At 41.8% G+C, this 21995-nt stretch overlaps 1 protein-coding gene across 4 annotated transcripts in view; it reads right to left on the bottom strand.

Annotated features, from left to right (window-relative positions):
• Positions 1–18613, bottom strand: part of ccdc14 (coiled-coil domain containing 14) — a 40817-nt gene extending 22204 nt beyond the window's left edge. The window contains exons 1-8 of one of the 4 annotated variants that reach the window (XM_080199065.1): positions 18257–18613; positions 9728–9783; positions 8989–9064; positions 8818–8890; positions 8054–8194; positions 4710–4943; positions 4441–4535; positions 1429–1972 (exon numbers count right to left, since the gene is read on the bottom strand). In XM_080199065.1, coding sequence (XP_080055191.1) covers positions 1429–1972; positions 4441–4535; positions 4710–4943; positions 8054–8194; positions 8818–8890; positions 8989–9064; positions 9728–9783; positions 18257–18313 — 1276 coding nt within the window. In that variant the 5' untranslated portion in view covers positions 18314–18613. Of the gene's footprint in view, positions 1–1428; positions 1973–4440; positions 4536–4709; positions 4944–8053; positions 8195–8817; positions 8891–8988; positions 9065–9727; positions 9784–18256 lie in introns of those variants that run through there. The other 3 variants (XM_080199066.1, XM_080199067.1, XM_080199068.1) reach the window with 3 other exon arrangements.
• Between the last annotated feature and the right edge of the window lie 3382 nt (positions 18614–21995).

Here is a 21995-nt window from a genome sequence, read left to right as displayed (position 1 = left end):
GACTGGCACAAGAACTAAAATCACATGGGATTTGGTGTGGGCTGGCTAGATGGAGACAGAATTGGCTTAGTTATAGAAGATAGAGTAGTTGCGAAATGGTGTTTTTCAGAACTGAGATCTGTAGCTAGTAGTGGAAGTGTCAGTTACAAGGGGGTACAGGTCCAAGGTGAGATGGGGAAAAGTTTAAGGGAAATGTGCGGTGGAAGTTTTTCTGTGCAAAGAGTGGCGGGTGCCTGGAATGCACTGCCAGAGGTGGTGATGGAAGGCACATTAGCAATAATGAAGAGGCATCTGGATGGTACATCAATAGGGAAGAATAGAGGGATACAGACTGAGTCAGGGCAGAAGATTTTTTTTAAGTTAGGGCATCATGATTGGCATAGGCTTGGAGTGCCGGAGGGCCTGTTCCTATGCTGTACTTTTCTTTGTTCTTTGATTCTCCCAGCCTGCTGCACTGCTCTAGCAGCACAGCAAGCTGGGAAACATTAGTGGAGGCTGTTTAGTGGGCATCCCACTGGGCGCCATGGCCTCCACGTGTCTTCAGACATTGGATTTCTGCTGTTGTCAGGTCTACGCCAGAAATTGGTGCAGAGCTGAATGAATTATTTAAATAAGGATTTGCCTATCATTAGCAAGCCTGGGACTGAAATCTCCTGGCTCACTACTGTGCTTGCGCCGATCGATTGGTGCCTGCACACAGGCTTGCTCAGTGCTGTGCTGTTGGTCTCTCCGACGGGAATAGGCCTTGCCCCCTTTTCAGTGCGATTCATGCTAAGACACTCTGTGCATCAGAGTGTGGGAGATTCATTTCGAAAATCCAACTGAAAAAAACGAAAGGGATTTACTCATTTTCACACAAATTTGGCACTTAGATCTCTTTTGGGAGAATTTCATCCATACTGTAACTGGCTCCCCTTTTCCAGACTATTTGTTAAATTTGCAAAAGAATTCTAATAAATTTGTCAAACATGATTTCCCTTTCTTGAAACCATGTTGATTCCATTTCATTGTATTATGATTTTTTAAATGTTCTGTTACTACATCTTTAAGAATAACTTCCAACATTTTCTCAATTATGTACATTATGCTAACTGGCTTTTAGCTTCTTGCTTTCTGTCTCACTTTTTCTTGAAGGGAAGTGTTGCATTTACAGTTTTCCAATTTGCTGCGAGTTTTCCAAAATTCAAGGAATTTTGAAAAATTATGGTCAATTTTGATTTATACGCCACAGGCCAAAAGATGCACGTTTTGTGGATAGTTACTCAAAATGGACAAAAGTAATATTTTGTTTTGGTAATTAAAGACATGTAATGATCACCATTTGACAAATGAACTTTGTAGCTACACAATCTCACAAAATACTGCCAAGCTAGAGTGCAAGCAGGAGTTTAAGTATGAAGTGAGTGCTTAACAGATATTTGCAATTACCTTGATCAGCAATCAGAGCCTTCAGTTCACTTAGAAGATATCGGATAGTTTTCACTTTCTTGGCTGTTTTGTCAGGACTTTGCTTTTTAGCTCTTGTATGTTTGTCAAAACTGGTTTGACAGCTGGTGTCTCTCACTGGTGTAATATCCACTAAATTGACATGATCCTCTTCGCTTGTTGTCTCATCACTCTGCTCAGTATCCGATTTGTCAGTACCCTGTGATTGTATCTGTGTGTTCCAAGCTACTTGCTGGGCCTCTTCCCCTTGCTGCTGCATTTGGGTTATGTGACAACGAATACACTTTCGTAGCTCTTGTTCTTTCAGTTCTTGCCGGTCATGGTTAATTAAGCTGTGACTTCCACCACTGTCATGAACCAAGTGAGCTAAAGGATGTGCAGTCACAGCAGGGGGGACTGCAGATGGAGCAAAAGTCATCACAGGTTGTACTGAAGGGACAATGGGAGCCGTAGCTGAAGCAGCAGGTAAAAGGTTCAATCCTCCATGGTGAACAGGTTGATTATAAACATCAGTGGACATATTCTGCTAAAATAATGGAAAGATTAATGTGAATAAGCATTTGGCAAGATAAAGACAAAAACAGTGACCAGTTTCCTTGTAAGGGATTAAATTTAACCTTAGTTAACTAAGTAACTTTGGTTGCTTACAATTTTAATGTGAAGTCTTGCCCGTCTCCACGGCATTCACGATCACCACAATTAACCACACCAAAGCACCTACCGTCTTCCTTCCAACCTTCCTGAAAGGAGACCTGTCTGTGGAGGTGCAACTGGTGCTAGCAGTTCATCCAAAGTACTTGGGTAGAGACCGCATTTTGGGACAGCGTTGGACCTCTGCTTGGACACACATTGCCATACAGCACTGACAATCCCTGACATTTAGAAGGGTGTTTCTGATGGAGACACCAGCACCACCCATTGAAAATCCAGGCTCGTTCTTTTCCAAGCTAATATAAAAACTACATTCAAAATTATCTACCAGGTAGAGTCATAGAAAGAAAAGCATTTGGCATGCACAAAGTGAAAACAGGATGTGAACAATATGAAAAATAGAATACTAGGGAAAAAGATTGTGATATATAGATCAAACTCCTCACCACTAGCCTTTCCACATTGACATTAAAAACAAGCAAATTAAAATGTTGTAGCAGTATTATTAAGCATTTGCCTTCAAGTGATACAATGAAATGTCAACTCTGGAGTTACGGAGATACTCAAGTTTTGCCACTGGGTGGTGCCATACAGAAACTATAAAGGTCCCCAAGAAATTAAAGACCTGTGGACCTAATTATATTTAGCCCCTTCCAGCCAAACTACTTTATTCACATTTTCAATGAACTTACCTTTACTTATGTTTTTAAAAAGATTGTGCTCTACTAACATTTTAAAAAATAAATTTCTACTAAAAATAATTGTCAAATATAACAATTTACCACTTCTGGACAAATAATGTAAAGTTTCTTTAAAAATGATCTTAGATTGTCACTATTAACGTGTGTTAAAGCTTCCATACCAAATGTACCTAGTAGTTTATTTGTGATTGCTGAACCTAGAGTATACACATATTGATACCCTAAGTTAAAAGTGCTTGAAGTTTAGCTACGAATTGGCAACAACCAAGGCTGAGTGTCATCAGTGTTCATAGGGATAGTGTTGCAGTGTACTTAACTACAAAAGCCACACAAGATTATTAACAGAGCACTGCTAGGTTTCTTTCTAGTTTAACAATTAGGACCACTACTTGTTTGGGCACAAGCTTACAAAAATAGCAAACAGAACGGGACAAATTCTGCTAAGTTCTACAGCATTCTGAACATTTCTGCTCAGGCATTGGATTAATTAATTAATTATTCATGGAAGATTCTAATCTTCTGCCACTAGATCTCACTTATTTTGGAGCCAACTTAATCCAAAGACCCAGCTTGCCTCCCCTCCAAGAAGGAAAGTCACTCACTGTTCATTAGAAAAATGAGAAGTGCAAATGGAATGCCTTTCAAAGTAGACAGCCAGCAGGATCTCAATTTGCATGATGAGCAACATTAGTGGTCAGAAAACAAGTGACCGTAATATGCACCATTGAACAGTGATTCCACCAGTTGGTGGTGCAGACCTTCAGCAGCAGATTCATGCTTCTCTGCAAACCAATCATTACAGGAACCAAACATTGGAGTCAGCTTCCAAGTAAGGCCTTCAAACAGCCTAATGAACTCCTCAGCTGATGTACAACAAGTATTGGGTTTGGTGGTAGACCAATATAAGGTAACTTGCAATGCACCATCTACCGTGATGGCTACTGCCATGTATTAGACTTACTACTCAGCAACTAAATCCAGTCTTTACGCAAGGGACTTTATCAAAGAGGAAGGTTTCTTGTGTAGCTGAATTGCCTTACAAAATGGTGAGTGACAGGTTAGTTTCGGTCAGAGCTGTTGCATCCCTGCAGCGGCTTCTATTTATCAAGGAATCTAACCCATATCGTCTTGGAAGCTATATATTGGCTGATGGAAACCTTTCCATTGGATGCCATTATAGGAATGAATTTTTAAAAATGAGAAGAACAAATAACCAATTACTCAATTGGTCAACAATAATAGACTTTTGAACCAATAGGTAGTTATTTTATCATCAAAATAGTCAGTGGGAAGAATGAGGAAAAGGTCAAATTGTAAAAAAGACTGGGATCACCAGGGAAGTCCAGGAATAGGTGCAAACTAGGTGTTTAACTAAAATAAGTTAAAGAAAGAAAAGAAAGTATCGAGTAAGAAAGTGAATGATGGCAGCAGCGAAAAGGATGAAAACAAAATATTTTTATGGAACAGGCTTATAGCAATAAACATAATTCTATTTTCCTAATGGTTACTGGACTTTTTAAAGCTAAAGGTGACATTAATGTACAGATCTGGTTAGTCTAGGGAGATTGCTAGTTTAACAGTTAATTGTTGTAGACAATATAAATAAAATATCTATAACAAAACAAGCCATTTATATACTTACGCCTTGTGTAACTAATGGATGATCAGCATTCTTTGGAGACATAGCTGGTGTAGAGGTCGGGAGTCGACAATTAAATGTTGGAACAGTTTGGGATCCTAAAAAACACATTACATTTTGTTTATAGTAATGTCTAGATTCATAAGCTAAAAAGAATGGTGTGTTATTTATTGGCAAACTTTATTATATCAAACATGTTTGGACACCTGCTAAAAATCCTAAACACTCCAAGGTAAGAATAAATAACTGTAAGTCATTAAGCGGATTCTTACCTGAGTCCAAAATTGTGTAGTAAGATTGGACAGGTATCCCATTAGAGGCACTAACTGGACCGTGGCCATTCAGAAGACCCATTTGTGTCTGTATATGATCAGAGAGGCACTGATTTATTACAGGAGAATGCTGGCTTGATGGAATTGTAAACTGCGGCATTGTTGACACATGAACAGTGTTGTTCATGCCTACTTCTGCTGCATCAGGGGTCACCTTGAACTTTGGTGATGAAACTAAGCAGAAAATAAATAAGATTTGAATTCTAGCACAAGCTACAACATAATCTGTTCACATTAAATAGTTCCAACTACATTAGGAATCTGAAATTTTATTTTAGAAATCATGTAATCATTTTAAAATCTCAAAATCAGAAGTGATTTGGGAATACAAAATCCTACTATCAACGTCATATTGATAAGTTTCAACATTCTTGTCTTCCCAACACTAATTCATTTCTTCCATCTTTAACATGAATCTTCAAACGGGCAGGAACAACACTGAAGGTTGCAGTCGCAAGGCTCATGCTTATTTATTATGGACTAGATCAAAACCTCCCACTTACTGAGTTGAGAGAATTTGCTTTTCAGAATTTGCATCTCAAGTGAACAAGGGCAGACAGTGGTGGCAGGAACAGCAGTAAAGAGTCTGTATTGGAGGTTACAGCCACTCCAAGCTCTACTCAGCTACACAAAGATGCTGCAACCCAGGAACCAAAGAAAAGAATAATTATTCGAGTGGGAACAGAAAATCTGTAATACACTGAAGGCTTTTAAAACACTGTCCACCATTGTATGGGAATGGAGGAATCTGGCTCAAGCATAAGCGGGTTGATGTTGCGGAGCATTTGTTTTGCCTGACTGAAGGACCCAATCCCTTAGAATATTAGTTGCAGCCTCAAATGAGTCCTTGCATTCCATGACCATGCAAATACTGAAGGCTAACATGTTTAGTTTCTTTTTTTAATCCCAATTCAATCAAATCACGTCCAATTCAGAGTCTCAACACGTGGAGACATTCCCGATCCAAACTGACTAGACAGGGCTCTCACCTCCTGTCTTGGGCTTGATCTACATGATCCAAGCTGATTGCAGTGGGCATAGCTCCTCCTCCAAGGCTTGATCTCATTTGCATCTTAGCCAAAAGGCCGAGATGCTGCTTTTAAAAATTGCTTCAAATGAAGTTAAAACGTAATCTAATGACTTCAACCAAACACAGCATTGTCGATACTACATTTGATCTTAGCCAAAAGGCTGAAACAGGATGACTTTTGCTTTTTGGCACAGTTGTAGCCGTGGAGGAATAATATGGCTGGCCCATGAGGAACAATGGCAAATGGGAAAATAAAAGTGGGGGTCCAAACTTGCACACTTCTCACCAATTACTCCCTGTCCTAATCAATACCCAATATGCTGTCTCCCTCCAATAGCAGAGTCTGCACCTTCACAGGTGTGGGTGGAATAGTTTCCAGCAAGTCCCTCATAAGCTGTAAAGGATTGTTAGCGATTGCATCTCAGCACTCATAACAGCTATTGAGGTATCTTTGCTCTACCTCTGGCTTGACAAATGGGAAGTCACAAACTGACATAGGGCCAATGCTGGGGGTAAGGGGAGGATACAATCTGCATTTGATTGTTTGTGGGCTCACTTCATGTTAGTGGATATATATATTTGGTGTGGTGTGGAGAGTGCTGTATGCAGCAGTTCCATGCAACTGCCACCCTGGCCACCTGTAATTTCCACGGCCTTGAACAATGTTCTATATGTATATAGGTTATGTGAGGTTGCTGTTCCTTTTTCATTATTTAATTGGGTTGTTCCTCAGATTTTGATTGCACTTCGCCCCTGATCTTCAATCACACAGTGCTGAGGAGAGCAGGTAGATCTGAAGACCTCCTCATTAGGCTGCTTCTGGCGTGGCTAAGGTGACCATTATCAGGTCCAGGCAGTGGACAGTAGAGGGGGCCATCTGACCCAACTGTCTGCCTCTTTTTTTCTGGTTGCGTCAGCACCAGGATGTCCCTGCAAAATGAGTTCACCAATACACTTAAGGTCTTACACAACCGGTGACTGCTGCAGGTCTGGAATGCATCATTAGCATGGGAAATGTTATTTTAACTTACATAAGTTTCTGTTAAAATTTCTGTTTTAGTTGAAATAATGAAGCTGTGCCTCTTTAACAGGGGTGTTAATTTGTTTTTCATTGGTTTACTGAACAAGAATATAAAGTGAATCTCAGCAATGTTAGCTGCCAGTTCTACCTCAGTAATGTTATCCTACTCCTCCTTAATTAGTCTGCAAATGATATCCAGTTGCATAATGTTGCATAGAAAGCAGCAAGTCATAATCATTTTGGACCCCTTGCTGGCGAGTACTAAAGGGCACTTCCAGTTCTGTCCAGCCCCTGAACAGAAACATAAGTATACCAATTGCACTTAATGATGCATCTGGCAATTAATGGCGGACCTCATTGGTCAAGTTTCTCATGGGTGTCAGCAGCCAAATTTGAAGGGCATTATCCCTTATCTCTTAGAATTCACCTCTCAAATCTGCTTTCACATCCAAAGATGTCAGTAAACTTAGATTATCACAGGATGAAAGCATCATGGCATACAGTTGAAAAAAATCTTTATTGGTGATGATGTACCAGCTGTATATTAGAGTAAAAGTCCTTTTGGTTAACACATACTCTTGGTTGATCTTAAGGTATGCACATTGCTACAGGTGCAACTGATGACACCCTGCATTTCTGGAGAACAGCTGAAGATTCAAATTAGAGTACCCATTCATTGTGACTGGCATTTTCACAGATGAAGCTGCCATGATTGTTGTTAGCCCTGGCAAATAACCCAGTGATCTGTGCGTTGAGCAAGAAATGTTGACTATGTCAATTACGGAGTCCAGAGGCAAAAAGGTTGAGTGGTGGTGACTTCAACAGATAATTCATAAATTATTGGTGGAGAAATATACATTATTCATTTCCACCAACAAAATTCTACTTATGTCCAACATTGTACAACTAAACAGCACCTCTAAATCACATGTATATATAAACACACACCCATTTATATTAATAAATGCAAGTTACTCCGGATGCTGGAATCTGAAACCAAAAGAGAAAATGTTGGAAAATTAGCAGGTCTGGCAGCATCTGTAAGGACAGAAAAAAGCTGATGTTTCAAGTCCAGACGACCCCTTTGTCAAAACCTTTGAGTTTTGACAAAGGGCTTTCTGGACTTGAAACGTCAGCTCTTTTCTCTCCTTACAGATGCTTCCAGACCTGCTGAGCTTTTCCAGCATTTTCTCTTTTGGGTCTCACATTTATATTTCTTTGTTTATAACTCACAAGTTTCTTTTTGCACTTGCGCAGCACAGGAAACAGGACCATTTTTCTTGACTTCCTTTTTGGTGTTTTCTCCTTTTCTTGATGTCCCTTTTGCTTTTATAATATTTGTCTTTCTCGATTTCAGAGGGGCAACCTTCAGATCTAACAGTGGTATGAATAAAGCAGCTTTAGTACATTTTATAATAGTGCAAATGTTGCCATTGCATTGTCTGATTGAAAAAAAGATGCATTACTTAAGACTTCAGATCACAGTTAGAAAATTAACTGACGTGCAGGAAATCAGAGGGAACCCTTTTTTTTATAAAAACAAGCATGAGCTGAATCTCCCTGTAGTTTGTCACTTCAATTCTCCCTTTAGGGTTTTGTTCTTATTCCAATTAAAATTTCAGCAACAGTGTACTTTGTTCCTGGATAGACTCATGATATTATCATGTCATCACTTTTCTGTTTTATTACTGATTTCTTTCATTTACATTCTACTTTGCCTACCTTTATTACTTATTTTGGTCAGTTAATGTATTTTTACAACCTGTCAAAAATGACCTTTAACCTAATCACCCAGCATTTTTCATCAATAAGAAATCTGTTTTCGATGCTATCCAAAATGCTAACTTGGCATCTCGGATGATGGATCTAGCATTTATAATACCACTATTAAGTTTTTCGTACAAATACAATAACACATTACAATCAATGTTGACATATTTCCAAATGATATAGCACCGTGTTTTAAACACAAAGAGGAACTAAATTATAACATTTACCTGTAGTCTCATTTTTCAAAATATCCTGCAATAATGCTGCACAACGATCAAGGCCTTTATGAATATGTGTAACCTTCGGAAAAAAATTGAAATTTAAGTTGAATGTTATCAGTTAAAATAATATTAACTGTACGAGAACTAAAACCAGAATCATCAACCAGTGTCTTATACCTGATCCTCAGAATCAGTGGAATACAGAGAGTAACCAGACTCTACAGAGTTTACAGAAGCTTTTCCACCTGCAATCCTAGCAAGAAAAGCAACAAAATGGAATCAATAAAACCTTTGCTTTCCATGTTAATTATAGTGATCTGTGTTACCTGTATTATCCTGCAGCTAATTGACAGAAAAAGCAATTAGTATAAAAAAGGATGACATTTAGGATGATGCAAATTCAGCAGAATGCAGCCTTTAATTTTTTTATGAAAAGAAACATACCAAATATGAATGCTAAGAAATGTCTTTTTAAAAAGAACAATATATAATAGTACACAGCAAGAAACAAATGGCTTTCAATCTTTCATAATTCCACAATTATGAAAATAAAAATAAATTCCAATTTTGAAAAAGCATACAAGCCTCAATACTAATCTCAACCAGTGTTGTATTTCTGAAAGCTTAGAACAGAAAATAATCAACAGCCTCGAAAAGGACACCCAAAATTGCACCAATTATTCAAACTGCAGTTATTAGATATAATTTCTTAAACAATAAATAATTTGGTCAATACATCCTTAGCTCAAGTCTCAGTATTATAAATATCAACAACTGTTGCAATTTTTCCCCAAATGTCAATACATTTTACATGTTACATAAAATGTCAAAGGGAAATTTATCATAATTGAAGTTTTCAGTATACATATAGAAAGTTAGTAACTCAAAAATATAGCAGGAACAATGGAGATCCTACCTCTTTTTTCCATTCCATTGCTTAGAAGAGCCTACTAACCTTCCTGAAGACAATGCCTAGCAAGAAAATAAGACCATGCATGAAACAAAAACCCAGAAATAGGTGGACAATTTCTAGCTATATTAGAATGTGGACCAATCCCCCTTTAAAAGAGTGACACCAATCACTGATCTCATGACATTTCAAGCAATTTGTCGATAATATCAAGTAAATTGCAATCTGCCCAGATACTTTCCCCACCCTTGCACTTACCCATGTTTTGCAGTAGACAACCTCAATGATCACCCCCAACACTACCACCCCCACTCCTGCCCAGACAGAGACTCCAGCCAACATCTTGGAGGAACGCTCTGACAATAACTCTGAGGGAAGCATCCACGAGTTGGCACAGGCATCTACTGCACCATCCACTGGTGCAGATCTGGTCACCATGGTGGGACAAGTTAGTGATAAGACTTCTGGGACACTTTCTGATGAGCATCACACAGCTATTAATGCACATCACATGGGGACAGGAACATCCAAGGGCTCGGGCATGCAGAGGTCTGCCTGAGCTGATGAAACAGATGACTCTGCAGGTGGTCAGGAAGGCGAATGGGATGCTGGCCTTCATAGCGAGGGGGATTGAATATAAAAGTAGGGAGGTCTTGCTGCAGCTGTATAGGGCATTGGTGAGGCCGCAGCTGGAGTACTGTGTGCAGTTTTGGGCGCCGCACCTGCGCAAGGATATTTTGGCCCTGGAGGGAGTGCAGAGGAGGTTTACTAGGCTGATACCGGAGTTGAGGGGGTTGAGCTATGAGGAGAGGCTGAATAAACTAGGCTTGTACTCGTTAGAGTTTAGAAGAATGAGGGGAGATCTCATTGAGACGTATAAGATGATGAATGGGATGGATAGGATAGAGGTGGAGAGACTCTTCCCGCTCAAAAAAGACAGTAGGACTAGGGGGCACAGCCTCAAGATAAAGGGGAGGCGGTTTAGAACGGAGTTGAGGAGGAACTTCTTCACTCAAAGGGTGGTGAATCTCTGGAATTCTCTGCCCGTTGAAGTGGTGGAGGCTACCTCGCTAAATATTTTTAAGAAGCGGGTTGATGGGTTCTTGATAAGAGAGGGGATTAAGGGTTATGGGGAGAGGGCGGGAAAGTGGAACTGAGCCACAACAGATCAGCCATGATCTTATTGAATGGCGGGGCAGGCTCGAAGGGCCAGATGGCCTACTCCTGCTCCTATTTCTTATGTTCTTATGTTCTTATTATCCCGAAGCTGTTGGAGATGCTGCAGCAGAGCCAGGGATTGCAGGAGTGGTTGTCAGCAACACTGCAGCAACTGCAAGGCTGTTTGACAGAGTCCCACCGCCTTCAGTTGCAGGAGATGGTGCCAGAATTGCATGGCATCCAGGCCAACACTGCAAGGACTGAAAAATCACACACCAGGGAAAAATTAGGCTAAAATTGAAGACTGCAAAGGAAAAAAAATAAACAAAATGGGGACAGAAATTAAGAAATTGTTGAGCTCAATGATGAGAGCCTGGAAAGCTGTACTGTATCCCATCAAAAAAATTCCTCAAGCTTAGATGGAGCTTGATTGGAAGTATGAGTGCAGAGGTGATGTCTTTCGGATGAGACATTAAATGAAGTTCCCATCTGCCTGCCTGGGTGGCTGTAAAAAAATTCCATGGCACTATTTTGTGGGGAAATTATTCTGCGTCCTGGCCAATATTAATACTTCAATCAATATCACAAAAAACATTATTTAGTCATGATCACATTTCCATTTTGGGAGTTTGCTATACCAAAATTAACCGTCACATTTCCTACATTGCAACAGAGACTATATATTTAAAGTATTTATTGACCAGAAAGCTTATGAGCTTTGGGATGTGCCAAAGTCATTAAAACCGCTATACAAATACAAGTCTTACTGCCATTCACATCTCTTCTGGACATATCTTTTTTTTTATTTCTTCACTTGTTCTGTTCCTATTCCCTTTGATCCTACACCACTAACTGCAATCCTTCTTCACCAGATCTGTGCCTCCAGTTCTAAACCAAAATGGATTGTAACAACAAACATGAGAAGAAAGATTCAAAGAATTGTTTGGTCTTTCAATCTAATAAAGGCAAATTGAAAAACAAAAAAAGAGAAATAGAGAAAGATGGTGGATGCCTCTCAAATTTGTTTTTGTTCATTATCCAAACTGCTATAGTGCAATAGGCTTCAGAAAGGAGAGGAGGAGAAAAAGGATTGACTAAGAGACTTCTGTTCATGGAATAGAATTGCAATAGTGCAGGAGCTATTTGGCCCATTGAGCCTGCACTGACGACAATCCCACCCAGGTCCTATGCCCGTTATCCCTGCCAATCATCTTAACACTAAGGGGCAATTTATTATCACCAATCCATCTAACTTGCACATCTTTGGACTGTGGGAGGAAGCTGGAGCATCCGGAGGAAACCCATGCAGACATGGGGAGAATGGCCTGCGCAAGGATATTTTGGCCCTGGAGGGAGTGCAGAGGAGGTTTACTAGGCTGATACCGGAGTTGAGGGGATTGAGCTATGAGGAGAGGCTGAATAAACTAGGCTTGTACTCGTTAGAGTTTAGAAGAATGAGGGGAGATCTCATTGAGACGTATAAGATGATGAATGGGATGGATAGGATAGAGGTGGAGAGACTCTTCCCGCTCAAAAAAGACAGTAGGACTAGGGGGCACAGCCTCAAGATAAAGGGGAGGCGGTTTAGAACGGAGTTGAGGAGGAACTTCTTCACTCAAAGGGTGGTGAATCTCTGGAATTCTCTGCCCGTTGAAGTGGTGGAGGCTGCCTCGCTAAATATTTTTAAGAAGCGGGTTGATGGGTTCTTGATAAGAGAGGGGATTAAGGGTTATGGGGAGAGGGCGGGAAAGTGGAACTGAGCCACAACAGATCAGCCATGATCTTATTGAATGGCGGGGCAGGCTCGAAGGGCTAGATGGCCTACTCCTGCTCCTATTTCTTATATTCTTATGTCTGTGTGGAGTTTGCACAGTCACCAAGGCTGGAATTGAACCTGGGTCCCAGGCATGTGAGGCAGCAGTGCTAACCACAGTGCTGCATGCCACCCCTGTTTGGTTTGTCACTGTTGCCCAAAACAAAGGAGGTTTATACAGATGATAAGGAATTAAGAATAGAAAGCAACACCACAGAGCCTTTCCTCTAGGACTAGTGAACAGCCTAGCCAAAGATCCTGCAACAGTACAACTGTGGAATTCAGGAGATTTGCCTATTTGGGTGAAGATACTTCCTCCTCCTCCACAGTCCGAACTAATCCTGGCTCCATTAGATCGTCTTTTTCCCCTCCTTGCAACAGCCGCATAGATTTGCCTTGTTGACTGAAAGTTACTGGTTTGATCCATTGTGGCCTGACAAGCATGGTTTATTATTTACAACACTAACTGCATAACTGGTGCAGAGGTCTTTTCATCACTCCTCTTGTGTGACGTTATTAAATAACGTAACTGTATTCCAGTGGGGCATTTAATGTAGCATCCCTTCAAAAACCAGACCCCAGATAATGGGGAAGAAAAGCTACCAAATCAATCACTTTTTTGGTTAACCTTGAAAAATGGCATAATGTCTCTTAATAAAATCCCAGTTTGCATGATAGGCACACAAGGTCATCAGCCAGCATGGTCCATGATCTCCAAAATACAGGAGGAAGATCGTGTTTATCTTGTATATCAAATAATCTGTTCTTACTGCACTCAAATGGGCCTTCATTTTACACCACACTTTCCATCGTTACTCTCAGCTCACAAATGAAGAGATTGGAAGACCTCCAAGGTGGGTCTGCTGCTGGGCAGGAAAAACTTATTACTTCCAGTCCCAATATTTAGAAAACTCCGTCTGTCCTGCTTTTACAAAGACTTTGTGCGAGTTTAGATAACTTTGGTAAGGATCACAATGTTCTCCAGTTTGCTTGATGATTTCTACTTTAGACAAATGATACCTTGTATAAATAAAATCAAATTTTGTATTTTAATACTTATGCATGCATAAGTATTGTTTTTGGAAAAATGCTGGAATCCGTCAAAGAAGAAATAGCGAGACACCTAGAGAAGAATTGTTTGATACAGCAGACGCAGCACGGATTCGTTAAGGGCAAGTCGTGTTTGACAAATTTATTGGAATTCTAAGAGGATGTGACTAGCGCGGTAGACAGAGGGGAACCAGTGGATGTGGTGTTTCTCGATTTTCAAAAGGCGTTTGATAAGGTGCCGCACAAAAGGTTGCTTCAGAAGGTTGGGGGCATGGAGTTGGGGGTAAGGTGTTAGCATGGATAGAGGATTGGTTGTCTAATACAAAGCAGAGAGTTGGTATCAATGGGTGCTATTCTAATTGGCGGTTGGTAACTAGTGGAGTGCTGCAGGGATCGGTGCTGGGACCTCAGCTATTTACCATTTATATAGATGATCTGGAGGAGGGGGCTGAGTGTAGGGTGTCGAAATTTGCTGATGACACAAAGATGAGTGGAAAAGCAAATTGTGCGGAGGGTGTGGAAAGTCTGCAGAAGTATCTAGATAGGCTGAGCGAGTGGGTGAGGACCTGGCAGATGGAGTACAATGTTAGCAAGTGTGAGGTTATCCACTTTGGCAGGAATAATGGTAGGACGGATTACTATTTAAAGGGCGAAAAGCTGCAGCATGCTACGGTGCAGAGGGACCTGGGGGTCCTTGTGCATGAGTCACAAAAACCCAGTCTGCAGGTGCAGTAGGAGATTAAGAAGGCGAATGGGATGCTGGCCTTTATAGCAAGGGGGATAGAATATAAAAGCAGGGAGGTCTTGCTGCAACTGTACAGGGCACTGGTGAGGCCGCAGCTGGAGTACTGTGTGCAGTTTTGGTCGCCACACTTGCGCAAGGATATTTTGGCCTTGGAGGGAGTGCAAAGGAGGTTCACTAGGCTGATACCGGAGATGAGGGGGTTGGACTATGAAGAGAGACTAAATAGACTGGGTCCGTACTCGTTGGAATTTAGCAGGATGAGGGGGGATCTTATAGAGACGTATAAGATAGTGAAGGGGATGGATAGAGTAGAAGTAGAGAGATTCTTCCCGCTCAGAAAGGACAGCAGGACTAGAGGGCACAGCCTCAAGATAAGGGCGGGGGGGGGAAGCAGTTTAGAACGGAGTTGAGGAGGAACTTCTTCACTCAAAGGGTGGTGAATCTCTGGAATTCTCTGCCCATTGAAGTGGTGGAGGCTACCTCGCTTAATATATTTAAGACACGGGTAGATAGGTTTTTGATAGACAAGGGAATTAAGGGTTATGGGGAGAAAGCGGGAAAGTGGAACTGAGCCACGACAGATCAGCCATGATCTTATTGAATGGCGGGGCAGGCTCGAAGGGCTAGATGGCCTACTCCTGCACCTACTTCTTATGTTTTTATAATTAGTTTTGTTGTGTCACCTGTATTTGTGAAACCACGTCTTGGGGGAAAACACTTACTAAATTCTTTGCTGGTTTTTGCCTTAGTGACATTTGTACCACTTCATCAACCCAAAAAGATGCACAAGCTCAAATCTAAATTTTGTTCAATAAAAAGCATTTCTTATACTACCTACTTTTTCACTCTCACTAGGTACCAGCTTACAAGATGTGATCATGTAAGTGAATAAATAATTAAGAAATTTCACACATCTAATGGTCAACACTGAGAAAAATCACTTGACGACCCATATTTTGAAATGGACTGGATTGTATTATTATTCTGAAGTGGTCATCTATGATGTAGAAATGGGGATAGTTCCAATTTTTGTGAATTTCTCTTCAGACAAGATGAGGCCAAATGACCTCAGATTAGTTGGTCTCATCTTCTTGGACCAGCTGAGCTAACTAATTTGATATTTGGTGAGAAAGATATCAAATGTGTTAACAATTTCCTCCCCAGTTTCCAGAAGGCTTTTCAGAATACTTTATAATAACGTGCTTTTTCTTCTATGAAGCAGGTCTTGAATGTCTGACAATCTTGTGTTCTCAAACTGCTTGCAATCACCACTCAATTATGAAATGCTATTTCTAAGTATTTTACTCAATTGGGCTAACCTGATTTGCAACAAGTGGCAAATTTCACTGGTCAAGGTTAATTTACAGTATTATATTAAATGGGGAATTATCAATTTTCTTTGGATTAATAGGCCAATTTGAATCAACAGGAGCACACAAGATCTGGATGGGATAGAGTGAATGCTTTTGTGGGAGACATTAGAACTAGGGAATTGCAGTTTAAAAACAAGGAGTCACCCAGCAAATAAATGAGAACACCACCACCTGCAAGTTCCCCTCCAAGCCACCCACTATCCTGACTTGGAAATATATTACCATTGCTTCACAGTCATTGGGTCAAAATCCTGGAATTATCTCTCTAATGGCATTGTGAGTCAACCCACAGGACATGGACTGCAGCGATTCAAGAAGACAGCTCACCATCACCACTTTCTCAAGAGCAACTAGGGATGGGCAATAAATGCTGGCCAGCCAGCAACGCCCACCTCCCACAAATTAATTAGAAAAAACCCACCTAAGATAGAGTTGAGAATTTTTTTCTTTCGAGGGTTTTGGAGCTCTATTCTCAGGGGAAGATGGGAAGCAGGGTAATTGAATATTTTTAAAGGCAGAGGTAGATAAATTCTTGACCAACAAGGCAGTCAAAAGTCACCAGGGTATGAAGGAAAGTGGAGTTGAGGTCACAATCAGATCAGAAGGCCATTCAGCCCATTGTGGTCAGCGCAGACTCAATCTCACCCAGGCCCTATCCCATAAACCCTTGCATTTACCCTAGCTAGTCCCCTTGACGTTAAGGGACAATTTAGATTAGCCAAGATATTAGTAAATAGCAGAGCAGTTTTAAAGGGGCCAAATACCCTTCTCCTAATTGGTATGTTCATACACTGCATACTCATTTCAAAATTAATCTCAAAGACATTTGGAAATACCTGTTTGTTGACTACAATGAATAACCTAAAATTAAAAAAAAAATCACACAAATACACAAGGAAACTTCCAAATTTTTAAATTAAATTTTGCACTATGTGGCCATCACAAGTGTTTATTGTCCGACCCTAGTTTCCATCGAGGTGGTGTAAGCTGCCTTCTTGAACCTCTGCAGTAAGTATACAGACAATACTGAGGGAGGGAATGCCAGGATTTTGATCCAGTGATAGAGAAGGAATAGTGATATACTGCCACATCAGGATGGTGAGTGACTTGGAGCTGAACTTCAAAGTGGTGGGTTCCTAGTTATGCGCTGCCCTTGTCCTAGATGGTAGATTGTGTGGGTTTGGAAGGTATGAACTAAGAAACCTTGGTAAATTCCTGCAGTGCCCCTTGTAGATGATACACATGGCTGCCACTGTTTGCCGGTGGTGGAGGGAATGACTGTTTTTGGAAAGAGAACCAATCAAGTTGGCTGCTTTTTTCTGGATGTGACAACCTTTGAGTATTGTTGGAGCTGCACTCATCCAGCAAGTGAAGAGTATTATTCCATTTACACTTATGTCTTGTACATGGTGGACAGGCTTTGGGGAGTCAGGAGGGAGATACAAATCAGTCACAAGCTATTACATAGGAAGAAAATTAATTTTCACAACATCAAAGCATTTCAGTTAAGAAATTACTTTGAAAATTTGGTTAATATTGTTATACAGGCAAAAAGGACAGCAATTTGCACACATGATGAGCAACCAGAAAAACATAGAAGATAGTGTTTATTTATTTGTGTCACACATATTAAAACTGCAATGAATTATTCTCAAGATGGCACCAGAGCAAAGCAACTTCTTGCGAGCTGTGTCCAACATACCTTCTAATTCTACCTTTTCCTATGCTTCTAAAACTTCAGTCTAACTCTTTTACATTCTGCACTCTCGTCTTTCTTTCTCTATGAACAGTATGCTTGATCTGTATAGCATGCAAGAAATAGTGTATACTAATGTACTATAGTATACTATATGTGACGATAATAAATCAAAATACTGCGAAAAGCCCCTACTCGCCACACTCAGTGAGAATGCAATGCAATGCCATCGCAACTAACCAGAACATCTTTAGAATTGTGGGAAGAAACCAAGGAAACCCACACAGACAGAGGGAGAATGTGCCAACTTTGCAGTTTCCCAAGCCAGGAATCCAACCTAGGTACCTGCCGCTATGAGGCAACAGTGCTAACCCTCGGCGCGTTGACTGAGAGATGAATGTTTCACAGGGCAGTAGGGAGAAAAAGTGGAATGGCAAGCACAGTGCTTCTGAGTCCAAATCATGAAACTGGTGTCCGAAAGTTTCCACATTAGGGACTCTTGTTAAGTGGATATTTTGAAGGGAACAAAACAAAAAGCCAGCTTCAAAATTTTCAATACGATCCAGATAATGTTTTCAGCAGCCATTCGCAATAATTACGCGTAATTTAAATAGCAAAACTCGTGTATAATAGATCCAAAAAAAAATCACTATTTTAGAAACAGCTCTACTAACCAGCATTGATTCTCAGCACTTCTTACCTTGGAAATCTTGGCTGTTTTCCTCATTGTTGTTTCCCGACTGCATCCGACAGGCATTTTCAGGCCACTTTACACGCCGGGGATGAACGGTATGCAATCAAGCTAATAAGGTTTTTCCTGATCGACATCTCACAACAAAACGATTCAAACACGCCGCCCGATTTTATCAAACCGTCCCGCCTACACATAAGAAACATAAGAGCACAAACAGGCACGCAACAAATTCAATCCACAAAGCGCCAGCCAAATGGTATTGGTGGCGAATGAACTGATCAAACAAGCATAATTCCCAAATAAAAGCCCCACATTCGGCCTCCTGGATCTTCGCTTCAACGGCAGCTTGGTCGTCCATCAACAGCTCCGACTGTCAGCGGCACTTGAGCGGAACTTCCGCCTTAGAGGAGAGGATTGATTGGCCCCGCGGTGGATAGGCCCGCCCCCATTTGGAGGCTTTGCTCTGTGAGTGGCGAGCCGTGCTGTCAATCGGAGTCTCGGCGCCCTATCAGGCGGGAGGGAATTTCGAAGGCAGGGCGGTTGGTGGCGCAAGTCCGGCCGTTAGCTGGCGCTGCCCGGCGAGTCGGATTCGCGGGGGAAGGAGGCGCTAATCCCGCTCTTCGCAACCAGCCCGCACCAAGGTACTGTCAACATGCAATAATGATGTGGAGATGCCGGCATTGGGCTGGGGTAATCACAGTAAGAAGTCTCACAACACCAGGTTAAAGTCCAACAGGTTTATTTGGTAGCAAACGCCACTCGCATTCGGGGCTGTGCCCCTTCATCAGGTCAATGGGGATCCACTCACCTGAGAAAGGAGCACTCTCTGGAAGCTAGTGACTTTTGCTACCAAATAAACTTGTTGGACTTTAACAGTGTTGTAAGACTTCTTACTGAACATGCAATAATCCAGGGAAATGAAGGGTATGCACTGGCATTCACTTGGAAATAACCCATTGAGCGTGTGTTTTGTGACATGATAAGGCTTGTTTTGTAAATATGTCAATAATGATTACAAATATGACAACAATCCTTGAAGTAAACTCTACCGCTCCAAGTCCATTGATATATTTCTAAGAGCAAAATGCTCCGGATGCTGGAATCTGAAACAATACCAAAAAAATGTTAAAAGTTCATTTATTAGTTACAAGTAAGGCTTACTACATTAACACTGCAATGAAGTTACTGTGAAATTCCCCTCATACCACACTCTGGCACCTGTTCAGGTCAATGGACCTAATCAGCATGTCTTTCAGAGTGTGGGAAGGGGAACCGGAGGACCTGGAGGAAAGCCATGCAGACACAGGGAGAACATGCAAACTCCACACAAACAGTGACCCAAGCCAGAAATCAAACCTGGGTCCCTGGTGCTGTGAAGCAGCAGTGCTAACCATTGTACTATTGTGGAAAATCTCAGCAGGTCTGACAGCGACTGTGGAGAGAGAATCGAGGCAATGTTTCAAGTGTGACTCTATTCTCTCTCCACAGATGCTGCTGAGGTTTTTCTAGTATTTCCATGATCTATTTATCTGACATGATAGGAAAATTTGATGTCTCTCAAAGACTTGGGGTGAAATTTTCCTGTTCTGCCTGCCACTGGAATCATTGACCTCAGATGGGAATTTCTGGCCTTGGGGTGAGTGCAACTGGAAAATCCTGCCCTTATAGTGCTTTTTACACATTGTGAGTACGATATAATTTGTTTGTTCAAGTTGTGCATTTTTGAAAAATGGTGTCATGTCCAGGAAGCTTGTTTTGCCATTTGGAATAGGAATGTGGACATGCTGCTAAAACTCCCCAATTGCTTAAGTGGAAGACTCATGACACAAACTACAACTCAGCCATAACCAATATACCATTGTCATCAACACTTATGCCCCAACCCTTTCACTCCAATGATAATGTTAAGGAGAAGTCCTGTTTTGATCTTGATTAAATTCTCAATACCATCTCAAAAGAAGTAAAGATCATCCATTCCTCAAATGACACTACCAGAAAAGATTAATAAAATTGATAAGGAGTAAGTATTGAACAGACTGTTAGTACTTAAAGTTGACAAGGCACAGTGTAACCAAACGGGCCATCTAAAATGGCGTTCAGTAAAGCACGCTGGGACAATTGGGCAAGAAACTAAACCGACAGGCTGCAGTTTAAAGACAGAGACAGACAGGCTGCAACCCTGACGAGTGAATACACAGGATGTGGGTCATCTCCAGGATGAAAGGGACTTTACAGTCACACTGGCTTGTTTCATCTCCGGGATGAAAGAGACTTTTATGATCACACTGGGTTGTGTACCAGACATAGGGGCAGTGTGAACCCTTATTTAGGAGGGAGGTATGTTACCTATGTGCCTCCAACACCTATAGACATGGCCGCTGGGGACACACCCAGAGATTGGTGTGGTAGCACCTGATTGGCCTCTTATCGATCAGGGTGATCAAGTTCTGATCAATTGATTGGCAATGGCCAAAAAGGGGCGTGAAACCAAATGGGGTATAAAGGGTGCTGCGCAACCAGGAATCTCCCTCTCTCTCTGACTCCACGAGCAAGCTACAACAATGGTGAACATCGCCAGCAAGAGGACAGCCACCACACCCGAGAAGGAAGGAAGAAAGACCAGTGCCAGAATGCCAGACCAGACCAAAGGACCAGACTACGCAGACGACTACCAAGACTAGCACACAAATAAAGGCCAATATCTGCTTGGGTACTTGCCAGTCACGCAGAGTTACGTCAAGGTCTTGTATTGGACTTGAATTCTAGTATTTTCTATAAGATAACTTTTTGTTGGTTGGGTGGGTGATTATTAATTGTGTGGAATTAAATAAATATTGGTTATACTAATAAGACGTCTATTCAAAGTTATTTGTCCACTATATAAGGGTTAAAACAGACTGTGCGGCAAGCAACAACAGGACTGGAAGAGATGCATCTGCTCATTCAGCACTTGGGGTGCCCAAAAAGGGCACAAAGCTAATTTCCTTATTAATGTTGTTCTCACTTGCATTTAGCTGCTTGCCAATCGAGGTTCTCACTGATCAGAATCACAGCTGGTCTTCACTGGCAGATATGATGGCCTTGCTGGGGGGATCGGAGGCTAGTGAAGCCCTCAAGTGGCTGGGAGCAAGGCTTGGCAGTGCCCAGGGAGCAGTACCAGCCTGACCGTACCCAATTGGCACCCTGGCACAGACACTGTGTCACTGCCCACCATGCACCTGGCATTGCCTCCCTGGCACTACCTGCCAGGCACCATAATTGTGCCAGGAACAATGCCAAGGGGGTGGGTCTTGCTGGAATTGGAGCTATTACCAGCCTGAGGGGAGGGGGAGGCAAAGGGAGCTCCACAAGGGTGGGTGATCTGGAAGGAAAAGGAACTCTGCAGCAGTGTGATCGGGAAAAGAAAGGTTGCAGTAGTAGTGACCGGGGAGGGGGGGGATTGAAGAGAACTCTGCTAGGGTAGTGATCAGGGAGGGAGGGAGGGGACTCTGCAGGGGTGATGATTGAGGGGACTCTGCAGGGGTAGTGATCGGCAGGATGAAAGGGGGAACTCTGCAGGGGAAGTGATTTGGAAAGGGGGCACTCTGCAGAGGTGGTAATTGATGAAGGGAGGGAACTCTGCAGGGGTGGTGATTGGGGAAGGGGAATCGTCTGCAGAATGATGATTGGAGAAAGGGGGATCTCTGTAGGGGTGGTGATCTGTGGGGGAATGGCAACGCCCAAGGGTGTTGGTAGAACAGCACAG

Source organism: Carcharhinus amblyrhynchos, chromosome 11, assembly GCF_965287045.1.
Source record: "Carcharhinus amblyrhynchos chromosome 11, sCarAmb.v2.hapA, whole genome shotgun sequence".
In the NCBI taxonomy this organism is placed as follows: Eukaryota; Metazoa; Chordata; class Chondrichthyes; order Carcharhiniformes; family Carcharhinidae; genus Carcharhinus; species Carcharhinus amblyrhynchos.
The sequence above is the reverse complement of the archived record's forward strand: the minus strand, read 5'-3'. Positions and strand labels throughout refer to the sequence as shown.